The sequence below is a fragment of the Chlorocebus sabaeus genome, chromosome 7, assembly GCF_047675955.1.
Source record: "Chlorocebus sabaeus isolate Y175 chromosome 7, mChlSab1.0.hap1, whole genome shotgun sequence".
In the NCBI taxonomy this organism is placed as follows: Eukaryota; Metazoa; Chordata; class Mammalia; order Primates; family Cercopithecidae; genus Chlorocebus; species Chlorocebus sabaeus.
In genome coordinates this window covers 61,233,352-61,253,780 of record NC_132910.1, presented here as the reverse complement: position 1 = coordinate 61,253,780, position 20,429 = coordinate 61,233,352, and the positions used below count along the sequence as shown (strand labels likewise).

The following is a 20,429-nucleotide window of genomic DNA, read 5'->3' as shown; positions in this document are numbered from 1 at the left end:
CCCAGCCCACTAACCCATTTGTCCCGGGATCACTGGCACATCACCTCTTAGGGTTAATAGGATGATTAAATGAGATAAACTATATACAAAGACTCAGTGTGGGACCTGGCATATAGAAAGTACTTAATATGACTATCACTATGTTAACATTGATATTAATAAAAGAGTTCCGTATAAACAGCCTCTAGAAACTAAAAACTATGGCTGGGCGTGGTGGCTCACGCCTGTAATCCCAGCACTTTGGGAAGCCAAGGCAGGTGGATCACATGAGATCAGGAGTTCGAGACCAGCCTTGCCAACATGGTGAAACCCCATCTCTACTAAAAATACAAAAATTAGCTGGGCGTGGTGATGGGCACCTGTAATCCCAGCTACTTGGGAGGCTGAAGCAGGAGAATCCCTTGAACCCAGGAGGCGGAGGTTGCAGTGAGCTGAGATCATGCCACTGAACTCCAGCCTGGGCTACAAGACTGAGACTCCATCTCAAAATGAAAGAAAGAAAGAAGGAAAGAAAGAAAGAAAGGGAGAGAGAGAGAGAGAGAGAGAGAGGGAGGGAGGGAGGGAGGGAAGGAAGGAGAAGGAAAGAAAGCAGGGAGGGAGGGAGGGAGAGAGAGAAAGAGAAAGAAAGAAAAAAAGAAAAGAAAGAAAGAAAGAGAAAGAAAGAAAGAAAGAGAAAAAGAAAGAAAGAAAGAAAGAAAGAAAGAAAGAAAGAAAGAAAGAAAGAAAGAAAGAAAGAAAGAAGAAAGAAAAAGAAAGAAAGAACATAAAAGACACAGTTTGCCATGTTGTTAGTTTATCCTGATGATTTCAGAATGTGATTCCCTTCTGAGCTGCCTCTGTCACAGTGCCTGGACATGTGGCATCCTTTATAAGCTAGAGACTGGTAAATGTTTAACCTCTTGGCCAGCCCCTTTCTGCCACTAGTCCATCTTTAGGCAAAACTTCAGAGAATCAAGCCAATTTTAATATCAAGCCAGAATTTTTAAATAGATAAATAGTATGGTTTAGCATTCAAAATAATTTACTAATGATTCCAGCCTGTGTTGTACTGACTGTGACTCTGCTGTTTTTGTGGCATAGATAATCAAGAAGTGTGTTAAAAAGGTTAATGGGTTCAAGATAATAATGATGTAATCTCTTCCTTTCTTGAAGAAAGAAGACGGATAAAATCATTATTACCTAAATTATCTTGTGGAGTTAAAAACAGAATGCATGTTCGAAGGAAACGAATTGTGGGAGGAAAGCCAGCACAACTGGTAAACTCGCATGAAAAGTCACAACACAACTGCCCAGAAACAGCCTAAATTGGTGGGGGGAAGGGGCAGGAGGATGATGTAATTATAAGAGACTGGGAGTCTTGCCATGGAAATATCTTAGGGCTGTTTGTATCACTATCTGTTAGAATGCAGTGACCACACAAATGTCTTTTACAGGGAGACTTCCCATGGCAGGTGGGAATTAAGGATGCCAAAGGAATCACCTGTGGGGGAATTTATATTGGTGGCTGTTGGGTTCTAACTGCTGCACATTGTCTCAGGTAAAAGATGTCTTCAGTACATTTTAGATTTCCTGAAACAATGAAGTGAATAATAGAGATTGTGGCAGATGATAAAGCATATCTGAAAAAGGTATTGACAAACTCCACTATATTAATTGCAAAGTATCCTTTGGTATTCACAACCGGAATTCCAGAGGCCAGTCCCGTAGAATCTGCTGTGTCCTCCACAGACCAAAATTGCTGATCTCACTGGCAGATCAAACCCATAGCTGCCCAATTACTTCACCTGGCTTATTTGCAGGGTGGGAGAGTGGGTAGGTACTACTTACATTTTGTTCTCAACTGTGGTCCACCTATATTTTCTTTACTGTGTGGCTCAAGAGTCATGTTGTTATACCTAGTTTTGATTACTTTTCACCTAAAATGCAATGACTTTGCATTCCTCTTAGGATAAAAATTGAAACAAAAATTTTAACATGGCCCTTGAGGCCCCATGTAATCTGACCTCTGCTAACCATTGCCAATCTCATCTTGCCCCACAGAGTCACCTCCTGCTCCTGTTCCACCACCTCCACTCTGAACTGCTTTCTGCTACTCAAGTGCATTTGCCCCCTCCTGCAAAGGGACCTTCATATATTGTTTCCCCTGCCAGAAATGATCTTCCTTATCCTTTTTCCCTACTTAGTAGTACCCTTTGTTCAGATCTCAGCTTGATCTTCACTTCCTTGGGGAGCCTTCCTTGACTCCCTTAAGTCAAAGCCCTCTTGATAAGTTCTTAAAAGCCCACATACTGTTCATTCCTCTCACTTTTCATGGTAGAATGTATTATCTTCATCAGTGTGATAATCCATTTACTGCTGCATCTTTCCCTAGACCCTCAACTCCATGAAAGCAGGAACTGTTTCTGATTTTGCTCATTTCTGCATGCTGACTTCTGTGCCAAACACAGTGCCTGGTACATATAAGTTCACGCTAAGTATTTGTTGAATAAATTGACTAAATAAATATTTAGAACCTGTGATCCTGAAAAACAACCAAAATTAATATGAAGGACAGTATTCTTGGAACACTATAAACAAAAGCTTCCTGAACATCTCATTATTTCTTAGGACATCACCATTTAAGGTGATTACCTGAATCACCCTTATGTAAAGATAAATTCTGTTCAGTTAATGCTGTTTGAGAAAGCAGAAGTTATATAGATCAGGGATCCTCAACCCCTGAGCTGCAGACAAGTACTGATCTACCTGTTAGGAACTGAGGTGAGTGGTGGGCGAGCATTCCCACCTGAGCTCCACTTCCTGTCAGATCAGCACCAGCATTAGATTTTCATAGGAGTGCAAACCCTATTGTGAATTGCACATGTGAAGGATCTAGGCTGCATGCTCCTTATGAGAATCTAATGCCTGGTGATGTGAAGTGAAACCGTTTCATCTGGAAATCATCCCCTCCTTCCCCCAGTTTTCCATGGTTCCATGGAAAAATTGTCTTCCACAAAACCTGTCCCTGATGCCAAAAAGGTTGGGGAACACTGATATAAATAATACATTTTTTGAAAAGATTTCCATGAAATTGTTTAAAAATAACTTTTATTGCTTAAGGAAAAGCCATTCTATAAAATAATTTCTTGTTTGGAAATGTTAGACTATGAGGTCATAATTTAGCACCCTACTTCTAATCAAACCAAAAAAACTAAGCTATAATACTTTGCTGAAGTGACTCTATACTGTTCCATGAGAAGATGATGGTAGATGCCCAATTTGCTTGAAACTATGAGTTGAAAACTGGTATGAGGCCAGTTACGGTGGTTCACACCTATAATCCCAGCACTTTGGTAGGTTTGAGACCAGCCTGGGCAACATAGCAAGACCCCATCTCTTAAAAAAAAAATGTTTTTAATTAGCTTAATGTGGTGGCACATGCCTGTAGTTCTAGTTACTAGGGAGGCTGAGGTGGGAGTGTCTCCTGAGCTCAGGAGTCAAGGCTGCAGTGAGCTATGATCATACCACTGTACTCCAGCTTAGGCAAAAGAGTGAGACCCTGTCTCTGTTTTAAAAAGAAAGAAAGGAAGAAAGAAATTTGATATGAAAATGTAGTGAAGCATAAGAATATGCAACATTTAGCTCATTCACCATTTCAATGGGATTTTAAAACAGCTACTATGATTCAAGTATAATAATAGGCACCAGGGCTGCATAGATGAATCAGACTCCATCTCTGGCTTCAACCAGCACAATCTAGTGTGAGGAAAGACATGTGAACAAATAAATACAATGCAATGTTAGGATAAAGTTAGTCTTAAGGGTCAGGATAATGACTGCTGTGGCCTTTGCCCCGAGAACCTCTAGGGTTGGCAGAGTAATGAGTGTGTGTGGTCCAACTCCCTAGTTCCTTAACTGCATTTATGGCAAGATGCTGTCTCGTCTCTGCTTAGCAAACACCTGCAATGATGGTGCACTCACTTTAGAGGCAGTAAACTCATTCCACTTCTGGGCATCTCTAGTTGTTAGTGAGTTCTTTATGTTCCTCATATTGAGCACTTACATGGATTATTCCTAGCTTTATCATTTACCATTGACCTAATTCTGCACTAAGTAAATTTAATCTCATTGTTTCATGACACCAAGGATTTAAAAAAAATCTGGGGAAATGAAAAAGGTTTTTAAAAGGGAAAAACATAAAAGTGAAGTGTCAGAATTCCTATTTACATTCTTTCTCAATATATTTTATTTCCTTTTTTTTTCTGTTATAGAGCCAGTAAAACTCATCGTTACCAAATATGGACAACAGTAGTAGACTGGTTACACCCCAGTACTAAAGATATAGCAGTTGAATTCGCGGATAGAATTATTTTCCATGAAAACTACAATGCAGGCACCTACCAAAATGACATCGCTTTGATTAAAATGAAAAAAGAGGGAAACAAAAAAGATTGTGAGCTGCCTCGTTCCATCCCTGCCTGTGTCCCCTGGTCTCCTTATCTATTCCAGCCTGATGATACATGCATCATTTCTGGCTGGGGACGAGAAAAAGGTATATGTTTTACAATTTGTTAATCGGAAGTAGAAATGCATGGGAGCTAATTTCCTAGCACTCAGAGAGAAGCATAACATCATATCCAGAAAAGCAAACATCCAGCCAAGGCTGGTTTCATGGGTTTGCGACCTGTGCAGCTGCCTGGCACTCCACGCTCAGAAGGCCCTGAGACTTGATTTATTGCTGTGCTGTCACCATCATGAAATTCTTGCATAATTTTTGAAATGGCCCCACTCCACATTTCCATTTTCCACTGGACTCTGCAAATTGTGGAACCAGTCCTTATCTAGGCTTTCAAAGAACATACATGTTCTCTCTATGATCCTGAGGCAAACTTTGAAGGGTAGCCATTCACCAAGAAAAAAAATATAGAGACAGGGAGACATACAGCATGGACCGTTTGGATTTGTTGGGGAGATGTGGGTAAAAGATAAAAAGGTTTACAAAGGGATAGCCTTGGTGTATGTTGAATCACTGATGCCCACAACCCTCCTTCTCACTTCCCTCCTCTCTCCTTCCCTATTCCCCATGCCCTACCCTCTCTACAAAGAAAAAAAGAACATAAGGAATTCATTTTTTGAACTTCTAAGAAGACTTGAGGTGAACACTTCCTACGAATAAAAGATCTGGACACTCAGAGACAAATTATTAGAAAGACTTGCTGAATTAGAGATTAGATTAGAATTAAACTAGCCAACCCTTTCCCTTCGTCTTGAAGATTTAACCTTGGGCTGGGCACAGTAGCTCATGTCTGTAATCCTAGCACTTTGGGAGGCCAAGGCAGGTGGATCACTTGAGCCCAGGAGTTTGAGACAGTCTCTACAAAAAATTTAGAAATTAGCTGGATGTGATAGTGTGTACCTGCAGTCCCAACTCCTGGAGGTTGAGGGGGACTGAAGTGGAAGGATCACTTGAGCCCAGGAGGTTGAGGTTGCCGTAAGCCATGATTGTGCTACTGCAGTCTAGCCTGAGTGACAGAGCGGGACTCTGTCTCAAAACAACCACAAGCATAACAGAAAAAAAAAAAAAAAAAAAGATTTAACCTTAAAATTTAGCTTCCTTTTAACGTCTTAAACTCTCTTTGTTAGCAGAAACTCTAAGTACCTTCATTGCACTGGTCTTGCAGACTTATATTCCAACACATTCATTATAATTGCCACATTGGAAGGTGTAAAATATATGTAGAAATAAATCTGGATTTGTGGTATGTCTGAATACCCAAAACTTCTAAAACACCAAATTGTGCCCAGCCTGATCTAGCATTTACCATGTTCCCTTATTCCATGTACTTCTTATAAACTGGTAGTTAGATATGTCCTTAATCAATGATTAATTTATTGATTAAGGTTTAACACATTTATTGATCATGGTTTAACACATTTATTGAGGATTTACTTTGTGTGCAAGATAACAATGCTAAAGTGCTAGGATTTCACTGATGGAAAATATGGACCCAGTCAACGAACAAGGGGATGAATAAGTTGCACAGCTGAAAGATGAAGTCCAGCACTCAAGGTGTTTACTGATAACCTTAAAGTCTAGTAGCTAAAATTCTGCCATTTTGCTGCCTCAGCTACCATCAGAGAGCAGAATGTGACAAGTGCCTCAAGAAGCTTACAAGAGTGCCAAGGCACTAGCTATCTCCTGGGCCATTAAGAATTGCTCACAGTTTTAAAGGCTTTTCCCAAATTAGGGGAAATAAGAAATTACTATTTTTTAAGAAGCTCTTGTTCTAAGGAAGGCAGGTATCTTGAGACTAACTAGAAGTAGAACTTGAAGGAAAAAAAAATAAACTCCTTCCTGGCTGGGCACGATGGTTCATGCCTGTAATCCCGGAGGCCGAGGGAGGTAGATCACTTGAGGAAGAAAATCCTAAATCCCCTTTTAAATAATTTCAAATCACTTAGGAGAGAGATGGATTTTTCTTCCCAGACACACAAAAACACACAAACATCGATAACTTCATATGTATTTCCTTTATTTGAAGTTCTTATATTAAAACACTGTTTTCGCTTTAACAAACATTCTCAAGGAAATAAGGGACTGTAAGAAGATAGGAGGTATTTATGTGAAAAGACCTCATCACTGATTCCTATCCAATTGCCTGACCGAGTTCTGCAACCAAAAGGGAAAGATTTTATCTCATTCAACTTAGGGTACCAGCTCTTTATTAAATGAGTGTGACTTCAGACCACATGTTCAATAGTCCCCCTTGACTATCCATCCAGTTTTAGAAGTAGAGATATGATATGATTAAACATGCTAAGGAAGTGTCCTCAAAAGTTTATATATATTCAAGACTATATACCCTTTCATAATCCTAATGGTTTATTAAGTTATGACAGTATGTATTTAGATTTCTCATTTGTGACTTCTAAATGTTTGCTTTCTCACTTTGTTTAGATAACGAAAAAGTCTTTTCACTTCGGTGGGGTGAAGTTAAACTAATAAGCAACTGCTCTAAGTTTTATGGAAATCGCTTCTATGAAAAAGAAATGGAATGCGCAGGTAAGTGCCAAGTGGTTTATCCAAGATGTCAAGATGTATGTGTTTCTCCTATCAAACATCTACTCCCACCACATCAGCCCCATGCTTTGGGCCCTAATTCCCTCTATTTGGCCTTCTGGCTGTAGCACTGTCAAACTCTTCCAGTCCCTTCCCTGTAGCTCAGGTTTCTTCCTCTAATACTATGAGGAAAAATCCTCCTTAAGCGATTCTATAGCAGCACAGCAAGGTGACTAAGAGCACGGGCTCTGGAACCAGACCTAGATTTATATCCCAGCTTTTATTAATTGCTAGTCATGTGACCTTGAGCAGGTTTCTTCATTTGTAAAATTGAGGATCATAGATAAGGCATCTGAGATGCAGAGCAGTTACATAATTTGCCCAAAGTCTTACAGACAAGAGGTGGTATACCCAGGATCAAAACTAAATTACTTTTAAATACAAATTCAAGTTATCTCATGTCAAATGAGATAAGATTTACTTCCAGTTGGAAGTAAATTTTCCCTCCATGGAAATCACAGTGCATTTCTTATGCCACGGACTCCTTTGATAACATGGTTAAGCTAATTCTCCTGCCCAATACAACAATAGCAGCTCCTACTTTTGGAGGTGATACAAAGGCAGGCAAAGTACCAGCCAGTGTAGTGCATTTAGGTGCTTTATTGAAACCATTTCTAAATGGTGTATTACTGAAAAGGCAGTTATTGGCATCCTATAACTTCTCGGATACAGTGATTTAAAAATCTCAGAAAGTCATGAGTGAGAAGAAAGTGTCCTCCTATCTTGAAATGGAGTTCAGGATTACAGTGGACAAAAGGGGTGAACAGCACAAAATCTCCCAAAAGGAAGTATCATGGTCAAGAGGACAAGCTCTGAGGTGTGGCTACCTGGGTTCAAGTCCAGACCCTGTTGTTTGTAGCTGTGTAACCTTAGACAAGTTAAACTCTGTGTCATAGTTGTCTCATGTATAAAATAGGGGTGATAATATTTGCCTCACAGGGTTGTAGTGAGAATGAAGACAATGAGTGACTAATAAATATTTAGCACTCAGTAAGCACTAGGTAGTCCTGTCATTTTCCCACTCAGCATTGGTGCAACTTTCAGGTTGCAATCCCATCTCGGTACTCAGTTGCATAAAGTAGAGAACACAGGAAGAACATGCTGAATTGGGGGAATGAATAGAAGACTCGTAAAGCATTTTCCAACCTGCATCTCTCCAACCCTGCAAGCCCAGCCGGGGCCTCTAAGGAGAGCCCATGCTATTGCTGTCAGGAAACTGTAAGAAAGCCAGAGTCGTTAAATGCCCTGGAGGAGGCATGGCAGCCTTGAAAAATGGAAGGAAATGTGTGATTTTCTCTTTCCCATTTCTTTCTTAGGTACATATGATGGTTCCATCGATGCCTGTAAAGGGGACTCTGGAGGCCCCTTAGTCTGTATGGATGCCAACAATGTGACTTATGTCTGGGGTGTTGTGAGTTGGGGGGAAAACTGTGGAAAACCAGAGTTCCCAGGTGTTTACACCAAAGTGGCCAATTATTTTGACTGGATTAGCTACCATGTGGGAAGGCCTTTTATTTCTCAGCACAATGTATAAAATTGTGATCTCCCTCTTCTTTCTGTTCTTTTTCTCTCAAGAGTTCCATTTAATGGAAATAAAACTGTATAATTAATAATTCTCTAGGGGCAAAAATGAAGCAAATCTCACTGGATATTTTTAAAGGTCTTCACAAAGTTTATGCCATATTGGAATTTTGTTGTATAATTCTCAAATAAATATTTTGGTCAAGCATACGAGTTTTATTTATCAGAAAATTTTATTAAATTATATCAATGCAGGAGTGATTTATTGACTAAAGGTACAACTAATTGAATAATGTTGGACTCACATAAGGTTGGGTTCAAATCCCAGCTCTGTCACCTACTATGCCCTGGACAATTTATTTTCTTCTTTGTGTCTCCTTTTCCACCTATAAAATGGAAACTGGAATTGTATGAAAATGAAACTACATACTTATATAAATGTTTGGCATAGTACCTGTCACAGGGTAATAACTGACTTGGCAGCTCTTGTCCCATTTCCCTCGTTCGTTCGTTCGTTTCTTTCTTTCTTTCTTTCTTTCTTTCTTTCTTTCTTTCTTTCTTTCTTTCTTTCTTTCTTTCTTTCTTTTTTTCTTTCATTTCCTTCCTTCCTTCTTTCTTTCTCTCTCTCTTTTTCTTTCTTTATTGCTTTCTCTCTCTTTCTTTTCTTTCTCTCTTTCTTTCTTTTTTTGAGAACAAAGTCTCCCTCTGTTGCCTTGGCTGGACTGCAGAAGTGCCATCATAGCTCACTGCAGCCTTGAACTCTGGGGCTCAAGCAATCATCCCACCCCAGTCTCCCAAGTAGCTGGGATTACAGGTGCACACTACCATGCCTAGCTAATTTTAAATTTTTGTAGAGAGGCATCTTGCTCTTTTGCCCAGGCTAGTCTTGAACTCCTAGGCTCAAGGGATCCTCCCACCCTGGCCTCCCAAAGTTCTGGGATTACATGTATGAGCCACTGCACCAGGCCCCTGCTTCTTTAAGTATTAAAATTTCTTGAAAAATTAGCCTTTGCTCCCCCACTTCACAAGCATTCCTTGACCCTCTCTCTAAACCTCTCCACAGATAATTCAATAACACCACCTACCTCCATGATGTCAGACCTCACAGTCACTTCTGTTCTCATCCTAGCAGCATTAGCCCCTCAGGGCATCACACTCCTCCCTCGCTGCTGTTCTCAGCCTCTTCCTTCTGGTTGCTTCTCTCACTTTGCCTTTCCCCAGTAATCTCATCTAGACTATGTTTTAAATCCTGCCTACAGTCCAGTGACTCACAAATCTGGATCTTCAGCTCTGACCTTTCCTAGAACCTCAGATTAGTATATGCCACTGAACACTAGTATATACCATTGCCATGTGACTATCTAGTAACATTTCAAAAGAAAAGTGGTCAACCCAAACTCAACAGTTGCTCCTTCTTAACCTACAGAAAATAGCACCCCCACCCCACCCCAGGGCTATCGTAGGCGCCCAGTCTCCCTCTATCACACCACCTACTTTAATCTCAGCATAGCACTTGAATTCCCCGAGTGTATTCTGTTTTGATTGGGTTGTCTACCTCTTTTCAACACTGCCTCCTCCAACTACAACATAAGACACATAACAAGAGAGACCTCATTTGTCTTCCTTCTGGCTACATCCCTAGGACTTGCCTCACAGAGGCTGCTCGGTGAATAAACATTAGCTGCCTTTTTTTTTTTTTTTTTTTTTTAAGCACAGCTATCCTTATCCTGAAGACAGACATATATGTTTCATATAAATATTACCTTTATTATGTTATTTAGGGCCAGTCTTGGATAGAGCCCAGTTGGTCTAATAATATAAAATACCCATTTTTACATATATTCCAAAATCAGTTACTGCCCAGATTTTCTTTTAAAAATTGTGGTAAAATATGCCTAACATAAAATTAACCATTTTCACTATTTGTAGGTGTAAAGTTGAGTGACATTAAGTACATGCCCATTGTTGTACGATCATTATCACCATCTATCTGCAGAAAATTTTCATCTCCCCAAATTGAAACTTCATATTTATTAAACAATAACTCTCCACCTCTCCCTCCCATGCTGCCCAGATTTTTCATCCATTACATTCAGGAAAGTATTTGGTTATTTATTGCTGGGCAGTTCGCCTTTCAGTCTCTCATGCTGTTGCTGTCAGACAGGATTGGACCAGAGTTATCACAAAGGCTTATTCACTCATGTGTTTGGTACCTGGGCTGGGAGGACTTAGACAGCTGGGGCTTCTCAGATATGTCTCTCTATGCACTCTTGCCATGGGCTCTCAACATGGCAGGCCCAGGGGTGCTAGACTTCCTACATAGCAGCCGATGAGCCTCCCAAGAGAAACTGCAGAACCTACATGGCCTTCTCTAACCCAGCTTTGGAAGTCACTTAACATCACAAAGACCTGCCCAGGCTCAAAGGAAAGGAAATAACCCATCTCTTAATGGTGGCAGGGAGGAGGTGTATCAAAGAATTTATGGACATATTTGGAAACCACCTTGTCCTAACTTAGCAATCCTGGAGCAATGCAGCACCTTAGAATATGTCTGTGTATGAGATAAGAGAAAACTGGCTGGGCGCGGTGGATCATACCTGAAATCCCAGCACTTTGGGAGACCAAAGTTGGTGGATCACTTGAGGTCAGAAAATTGAGACCAGCCTGGGCAACATAGCGAGACCCCATCTCTACCACACACAAAAAAAGCTGGGAGTGGTGGCGCACATCTGTAGCCCCTGCTACTTGGAAGGCTGAGGTGGGAGGATCATTTGAGCCCAGGAGGTTGAGGATGCAGTGAGCTGTGATTGCAGCACTGTACTCCAGCCTGGGTGACAGATCAAGACCTTGTCTCAAAAAAAAAAAAAAAAGAGAAAAGTACTCAAGTGCTACAAGGTGGGAAACCCAGCATATAGGGCATCCTCAGCCAATCTAGGAAGGGGGTCTCCAAAAGGGCTAAGCCAGTCTGCACTGTGATCTAGCATCTGGCAGCTTCACAGAAAAGTGGACCAGGGTCAAGGCTTGAAGGGTGAAGAGCCAGCCCTCCAAAGTGACTCTATGTGGCAGAGACCAGGAACAGCAGGAGTGAGATGACCTGACTCCAAGCTTCTCCTAGTTTAGAGGTCTGTCTCAGCGCTCCTAATTCCAGACAACAGAAGCCAATCTAACTGGTTTAATGAAAAAATAAATTCATTCAAAAGTATTATGCAGTTCATAGAATTTCCAAAAGAGCCAGAGAATTGGAGTCTACACATCTGGAAATAATGCTCACAGACCACACTGCAGGACTGCCCTATCAGAGACTACCATGGCCATTAGCATGGGTCCCCATCTCCACGTACAACTTGTACTGCAGAGACTGGGCACTGGACATTCCTGCTTCTGTGAGCTAGCCTGAGGGTGGCCAGGGACAAAACTCATTGGATGTAGAGCTCTGCCTTCATCTTATATTTAACCCTGGCTTCAGAGCTGTCTTACAAGAGAAATCGGAAAATAAATTATGAAGCTGCACCTTGCCAGGTACAATGGTAAGGAAAACTCAAGGGAGATCTAGAAATCAGCCTGATATATTAAAGAGGGGTTCTTCTGAGGTGAGCTTAGTCTGAATTATGGAAGAACTTTCCAGGCAGATACAAATGCAAAGGCCTTGCAGCGTGAGGAGCTAACCACACACAAGAATAGAGAGCAGTTCATTGTGACTGGAGCCCAGGGTGCAGCTAAGGAGATGGAGAGGGGGAAAGGCCATACCAGGGAGAGCCTCATGCCAAAGAGTTCGGATCACTAAAGGATTCTAGGAAGTTCAAGCTGGAGACAACGAGGAAGATGTATTGGAAGTGGGTGAGAGAGGGTAGGGAAGATGGTTAAGACACTCTTGGAGTAATCGAATGAAAAATAATGAAGGTAGAAACCAAAGCAGGGATAAAAAGGATGGCACTGACTCTAGATATGTTGAGTGAAATAGATGGCATTTGGGGACAAATAGATTACAGTACTAGGGAGAGGGATTTGAGTCTAGGATAATTCCCAGGCTCTTAGATGGTGAGGTGATTGGCGTTGCCACTGAGTACAGAAAGGAAGGAAGTAGAGGAATGGAATCAGGTTTAGACAGTTAGGGATATTTTGAAGTTGTGATGTCTAAGGAAGCCCAATGAAGGTGTACAGTATGTGATAGTAAATACAAAGCTGAAAATCAACCAGAGGTTTGGAAGTAGCCGGGAACCCTAATTAGAAAAACTACATATGGACTCTGTCCTGATGGTTTAAAACCCTGCAGTCTCACCTAAGTGGGTTCCTTTCCATCCCTACTGTGTGCCAAACAATCTTACACTGTGCCGACAAAGATAACTTGAAAATATCTCTTTGATCAAATTTTCTTGATGGTAGACCCCCACCATATCCAAGCAGAGGGTCATTGTCTTCAACATATTATGGAACAAGCCTATGCTCATAGATCTGGTGCAGCCATCTCTTGTCCTTCACTTCGTCCCAACTTGAAAGCTATTGATGCCATTGACTTTCTAGCCAAAGGGTGGAACCTAGTACTTATTTCTCTTTAACTTAAGTTCCCTTTTAGAGACTAACCTTCCAGCCTTGGTGAGGTTGGCAATTAAAGAAATAAAGAGGCCAGGTGCAGTGGCTCACGCCTGTAATCCCAGCACTTCGGGAGGCCAAGGTGGGTGGATCACGTGGTCAGGAGATCTAGACCATCCTGGCTAACACGGTGAAACCCCGTCTCTACTAAAAATACAAAAAAAATTAGCCAGGCATGGTGGCGGGCACCTGTAGTCCTAGCTACTGGGTAAGCTGAGGCAGGAGAATGGCATGAACTTGGGAGGTGGAGCTTGTAGTGAGCCAAGATTGTGCCACTGCACTCCAGCCTGGACGACAGAGCAAGACTCCATCTCAAAAGAAAAAAAAAAGAAGGAAAGGAAGGAAGGAAGGAAGGAAGGAAGGAAGGAAGGAAGGAAGGAAGGAAGGAAGGAAGGGAGGAAGGGAGGAAAGAAGGAAGGAAGGAAGGAAGGAAGGAAGGAAGGAAGGAAGGAAGGAAGGAAGGAAGGAAAAAGAAATAAAAAATTAAAAAGAGAAAGAAATAAGCTTTCCTGTATTAGGCTGACTCATCCCAAAGGCAGTAGCAGGCAAGGCCCAGACCCAGGAAAAGTCTTGATAAACACTATCTAAGAAGCCAGGACATAAAGGAATGTGCTCTGGAGACTCTCCCAGCACTCCCTCAATTTAAGGAGAAGAAAAACAAATTTTCCTTTCTCTTACAGTATGAATTTATAGATTCCTGTTCTCTGTAATTGGCAACTTCAAGCATTCTGTCTTATCTAAGTTGTGGAGTGAAGGTCATAAACTGTCTGAGCAGGCCTGAGATACAGCCACCTGGACACCATAGTGAAGGTCATGGAATAAGCCGTGCTAGGCACTAAAGGAAAACCTAGATAACTGACATCTGGGTTGCATAGCAACAGTTATGTGTAATCCTGAGTTATGAACCTATCACAATTTGATTAATTGTTCTGCTTCTGTATCTTTGCTTTCTCACCACTGTAACTGTAAGCCTGCTTCAAGCTAGCCCACTCCCTTTTGAAGTGTATATAAAAGTCAAGTGCTATCTTTGTTCTAGGCCCAGTTTTCCAGATGTAAGTCTCAGTACACTCAATAAAGATCCTCCTGCTTTACCCTGAAGTCTCTCTCATCCGCCTGATTCCCACAACATTGGCACTAGGCATAGATTAATCATTATGGATGGAATTGCTTCACCATGTGGCTTTTGTTTTCATCCTGGACAAAAATTAACCATTATGGCTGGAACTGTTTTCACCATGTGGCTTTTATTTTCATCACAATGAACACTGCTGAGGCCATTAGTGAGACATTGGAAAATACTAAAAAATAGAAACTGCCATTGATCGTTAATATTTTATTGATTTTTTGTTGTTTAAAATAACACAAAGCATTGTTTAATATTGTAGTTTCCAAGCATTCTAAGTTAATATGGTACATTAAACCCCACAAATTTTGCATTCTCATCTCATCAATACTATCATGTTCCATGATGTTCATATATATAGAAGAAACCATTAGGTGTTTCTAGAAGTGATCTGACTGCCTATCCTGATTATTGTTCTGGGAAGTTCTACATAGAAAATATAGTGTAGGGTTGGGTGTGGTGGCTCATGACTGTAAGTCCAGAACTTTGGGAGGCCAAGGCAGGAGGATCACTTGAGCCCAAGCATTCAAGACCAGCCTGGGCAACATAGGGAGACCCCATCTTTATAATAACAACAAAAATTAGCCAGTCACGGTGGTGTTCACCTGTATTCCTAGCTACTCAGGAGGCTGAAGCAGGAGGATTGCTTAAGCCCAAGAGTTCGAGGGTACAGTAAGCTATGATCATGCTACCCCAGCCTGGGTGAGAGAATGAGACTCTGTCTCTGAAAAAAAGAAAAGAAAGCCTAGTCTTGGCCACCCAGAATTTCCCATTTCAAGGTATTTATTAATATATCATTCAACAAGAATCAGCACAAATATAGCATACTATATATTTTCATAATTTATTTTGGTATTCACTATAATTGCATTTCTTTTCTTTTTTTTTAGACAGACTCTCGCTCTGTCGCCCAGGCTGGAGTGCAGTGGCACGATCTTGGCTCATTGTAACCTCTGCCTCCTGGGTTCAAGCAATTCTCCTGCCTCAGTCTCCTGAGTAGCTGGGATTACAGGTGCCCGCCACCATGCCCAGGTAATTTTTTTGTATTTTTAGTAGAGACGGGGTTTCACCATATTGGCCAAGCTGGTCTTGAACTGCTGACCTTGTGATCCTCCCGCCTTGGCCTCCCAAAGTGCTAGGATTACAAGCATGAGCCACTGCGTCCAGCCTGTAATTGCCATTTCTTTTCTTTTCTTTTCTTTTTTTTTTTTTGAGACAGAGTCTGGCTCTGTCACCTAGGCTAGAGTGCAGTGGCGCAATCGCAGCTCACTGTAAACTCCACCTCCCAGGTTCACGCCATTCTCCTGCCTCAGTCTCCCGAGCAGCTGGAACTGCAGGCGCCCGCCACCACACCCGGCTAATTTTTTGTATTTTAGTAGAGACGTGTTAGCCAGGATGGTCTCGATCTCCTGACCTTGTGATCCGCCCACCTTGGCCTCCTGAAGTGCTGGGATTACAGGCGTGAGCCACCGTGCCCGGCCTGTAAGTGCCATTTCTAATTCTTTTCTTCCTCTGACTACAGCTGTGTTTTCTCCCCAGTACTTCAATGAGACTCTTGTGAAGTTCACCAATAACTCCCAGTTACTAAATCTAGTAGTCAATATCTAGCCCCCACCTTCCTCGTATCAGTAAAATGGGTGGTTCTGTCTTTCTCTGACACACCAGAATAGAGCACTTTTCCACTTCTACTGCACTTGGCTGCTCCTTCTGAGGCGCCTTTATTTGTTCTTCGTTCCTTGACCTCCTAAGATTTAGACCTAGCTCTGCTTCTTTGTGTACACTCACTTTTTAGGGATCTCATTTAGTCCCATGTTATTTATTTATTCATTTATTTGAGACAGGGTTTTACTCTGTTGCCAGACTGGAGTGCAATGTCACGATCTCGGCTCTCTGCAACCTCTGCATCCCGGACTCGAAGGATCCTCCTGCCTTAGCTTCCCAAGTAGCTGGGACTACAGCCATGTACCACCGTGCCTGGCTAATTTTTTAAATTTTTTTATAGAGATAAGGTTTTGCCATGTTACCCAGGCTGCTCTTGAACTCCCGGACTCAAGTGATCTGCCAGCCTTGACCTCCCAAGGTGCTTTGACTATAGGCGTGAGTCACTGCACCAAGCTAAGTGCCATGACTTTAAAAGCCATTTCTATTCTGACAACTTCCAAATAGATTTCTAACCTTTACGTTGAACTGCAGACTCAGAATAAGCTTCTCGGACATGTATGACTGAAATTAATTTTAAAAATTTTCCCCCTAAACCCGCTCCTTTCACAATTCTCCCCATTTCAGTTAGTGAGAACTCTCTCTATCCTATGGCTTAGGCCAAAATTTCAATGCCATCCTTGATTCCTCTTTTTCTCGCATATTCAGTCCATCAGCAAATCCCTTCTGCTCCACCATCAAGTTACATCTAGAATATGACCACTTTTCACACCTCACTGCTCCTTTCCTGGACCAAGCCATACTAATGACATACCTAGTTTACTGTATCCTAACTGACTTCCTATCTTCAGCTCCTGCCTACCACGGTCAAAGTATATATAGACAAATTAGCCACTCCCTAGCAGGAAAGACCTGGAAGACAGCTGTGGATTTGCAACTAATGATGTCTGTCATGAAAATAACAGGTTTTGCTGGTTAGATGAAAGTGTCCTATATAGAAGGCTCTTTTCAAACATTTTATGCCAAAGTTTGGGAAGAAAAGATGGAAGTGGGTCATCTAGAAGTTACATGATATGAGCTGGGCACAGTGGCTTATGTGTGTAATCCCAGCACTTTGGGAAAGTCAAGGTAGGGGAATCACTTGAGGTCAGGAGTTCAAGACCAGCCTGGCCAACATGGTGAAATCCCATCTCTACTAAAAATACAAAAAATTAGCCAGATGTGGTGGCAGGTACCTGTAATCCCAGCTACTCGGGAGGCAGAGGCAGGAAAATTGCTGGAACCCAGCAAACCAGAATTGCTGAAACTCCGCCTCCAGGCGGAGGTTACAGTGAGCCAAGATTGCACCACTGCACTCCAGCCTGGGCGACAAAGCTAGACTCCAAAAAAAAAAAAAAGGTTATATGATATGGTGAATCAGAGCATGCATCCTGTGTAGTGGCACAAGGCCCCACACTCAAAAGGGCTCTGCACTTACTTTAATGCTCTGCTGTTATCACCTTGAAATTCTTTTTTTTTTTTTCTTTTGAGATGGAGTCTCGCTCTGTTGCCCAGGCTGGAGTGCAGTGGCGCCATCTCGGCTCACTGCAAGCTCTGCCTCCTGGGTTCATGCCATTCTCCTGCCTCAGCATCCCGAGTAGCTGGGACTACAGGTGCCTGCCACCACGCCTGGCTAACTTTTTGTATTTTTAGTAGAGACGGGGTTTCACCATGTTAGCCAGGATGGTCTCGATCTCCCGACCTCGTAATCTGCCCACTTGGCCTACCAAAGCGCTGGGATTACAGGCATGAGCCACTGCGCCCGGCCATCACCTTGAAATTCTTAATTTTTGAGCAAGGAGCTCTGTATGTTTATTTTGCACTGAGCCCTAAAAATTATATAGATAGTCTGTTGTCAATGCAGATCCCTGGTATTCAGCAGCATCAATTAAGAGGAAAAAGTAAACCTTGTAATTACTGCAGCAGAACAACAAATATATAATGATTAAATGTGAAAAGAATGTGAAAATAAAACTTAGAGTCTTGTTTTCTATAAAAATGGTGGTGATTCTCATGGGGAGGACAATGGAAAAGATTTACTTGAGAGAGAAAGAGAACAGCTCCATCAGCCAGAACTGGCATTTGAGAATTTAATCCCTAAGGAGAGATCAGACAAAGAAAACTAAATCTAATTCCCCAGAGTATAGGCTGTAGTCAAGGTGTAAGAAATGAGATCACAAAGGAGTAAAAAAAATAGAGAAAGTGGGGGAAAGGAGAGGCTTTGGGTCATAACTGAGGGCTGGAACCAGGTTATTTTACTACATTCTATCTTTTCTTTTGAAAGTCTTATCCCTGGACTAGGGAGTTTCTTTGGAAGAAGAGTTGTAAGAACCAAACCTGGTTTAAGGATTCGAGTAGTGGTATCTCAGAGGTAATCTAGTCCAATTTTCATACTTTGGAGCTGAGAAACCAATGTTCCAGAAAGCTAAGACAATGATTCTAGGTTCCCTTTTTAAAATGTATTGAAATGTGTTATCTAAAAATTTAAAAATAAAAGTATCTATGGTATTTTGTGAAGACAGAGGCCTTGGTTTGGAGTAGATACTGTCACATGACTTCTCACCTCGACTCTTTTACTGTAAAAGAGGAGGATAATAATACCTTCCAGGGAACATTCTTCCCCCTTCTCCATTGTGGTAGGAATTAATCAGTGCCCAAGACTCTTGGTTGAGGGCCTGAGTGATGTGCAGGCGGTCTCCAGCCTGGAGCTACACCGTTTGTTGGGCTACCCCGTTTGTTGGGCTACCCCGTTTGTAGGGAGGAATGCCTTTCTATGTTTCTAACTTACTCAAAGCCTGCATCCTTGTAAAGCAGTGTTCTCAATGTGAGTGATCATATTCACGAAGTGCCTGGCAGAAAGTAAGCACTCAATAAAGAGGGATGTAATTTTTATAAACTGTGCACTGAACATTTATTATAAGCTCATTAAGTTTGTAACAAACACAAAAGGCCAAACCTAGAACTTATTGGTAATTCTCATAGAAAGGACACACCTATGCCCAATTCTTAATTTCTCTTTCTTTCCTTCCTTCCTTCCCTCCCTCCCTCCTTTCTCTCTCTCTCTCTCTCTCTCTCTCTCTCTCTCTCTCTCTCTCTCTCTCTCATTCTCTCTCTCTCTCTCTCTCCCCTCTCTCTCTCTCTCTCTCTCTTTCTCTCGCTCTCTCACCCAGGCTGGAGTGCAGTGGCGCAATCTCAGCTCACTGCAACAACCCCCTGCTGGGTTCAAGCGATTCTCCTGTCTCAGCCTCCCGAGTAGCTGGGATTAGAGGTGGTGTCCGCCACCACGTCTGGCTAATTTTTCGTATTTTTAGTAGAGATGGGGTTTCACCATGTGAGCCAGGCTGGTCTCAAACTCTTGACCTCAAGGGATCCACCTGCCCCGGCCTCCCAAAATGCTGGGATTACAGGCGTGAGCCACTGCCCCTGGCCTGCCCAACACTTTCAACATTGCTCTGGATATTACTGTAAAATTCTTGGAAACTACTGTGATACTAAGAAAAACAGATATTTATAACCGATACAAAGTACTACTGCAATAGTTATTTATGGGTCCTGCACAATGCTGGGGGCAGGGTGGTGGGTACAGAGAAACAAACGTCACTGTAACTATCAAGTTACAAAATCCCTTCAGTAGGAAAACAATGAACTTCCTTAAGATTTATTTTATTTATATTTTTTTTAACTGTAGTTTAAAGTTTACACTACCGTTTCTTCCTTACCAGGCGAGAATTTTATGACTTTTACTGTTGGACTATTTTCTTTTTACGGAAAGTCTAAACTAGCATCTAGCTCGTCCTGATTAGAGTCAGGCATCGCCAAGGCTTGGGTTGGCATCTCCCAGATCCCGCTCCCAACCGCGGCCACAGCAGATCTGGAGGACCGGGAGAGGACGCGAGGAGGAAAAGCCCTGCTCTGCGAGCTGAGAGCCGGACTCTGCCCACATTGCCAATGGAACCATGTCTTCAAGCCGGAAACTCAGCTGGACCTCTCGCAGCCCTCTCTGCGAAGGGGACACGGGTTATTTTCTCCCATGTTGTCCACACCCAGAAAGCTTGTCTCTCGGGGCTACTGCGCTGAGCCCCGACTGGCCAGGTCAGAGATAACCCCACCTGGGTTAGCTCTGCACTCTCGCTTTACGGTTAACAGCCCGGAGAGCTTTTAAAAAATACCGGCGCCCACTGCCACCTGGGACCAACGTAATCAGGCTCCCCAGAAAAGGGGCCCAGGCCTGGGTATTTTTTAAGGTTCCCTCGTGAACCAGGACCAAGGCCCTTGTGAGGGCGCCGCGGAGACCACGTGGGCATAGAGGCCGCGCCCCCGTTTCCCGCCCCGCGCGCCCCACCCCGGTTCCACCCCCACCAACTCCGCCCCTGCCCCACCCCCTGCGCGTCCCGCCCC

The 20,429-nt window shown here is 42.5% G+C and overlaps 1 protein-coding gene across 3 annotated transcripts in view; it reads left to right on the top strand.

Annotated features, from left to right (window-relative positions):
- Nucleotides 1-8,830, top strand: part of CFI (complement factor I) — a 72,338-nt gene extending 63,508 nt beyond the window's left edge. For all 3 annotated transcript variants that reach the window (XM_007999531.3, XM_007999528.3, XM_007999527.3), the window contains 5 exons: nt 1,153-1,256; nt 1,434-1,537; nt 4,251-4,531; nt 6,938-7,042; nt 8,416-8,830. In XM_007999531.3, coding sequence (XP_007997722.1) covers nt 1,153-1,256; nt 1,434-1,537; nt 4,251-4,531; nt 6,938-7,042; nt 8,416-8,633 — 812 coding nt within the window. In that variant the 3' untranslated portion in view covers nt 8,634-8,830. The remainder of the gene's footprint in view (nt 1-1,152; nt 1,257-1,433; nt 1,538-4,250; nt 4,532-6,937; nt 7,043-8,415) is intronic.
- The last annotated feature ends 11,599 nt before the right edge of the window (nt 8,831-20,429 follow it).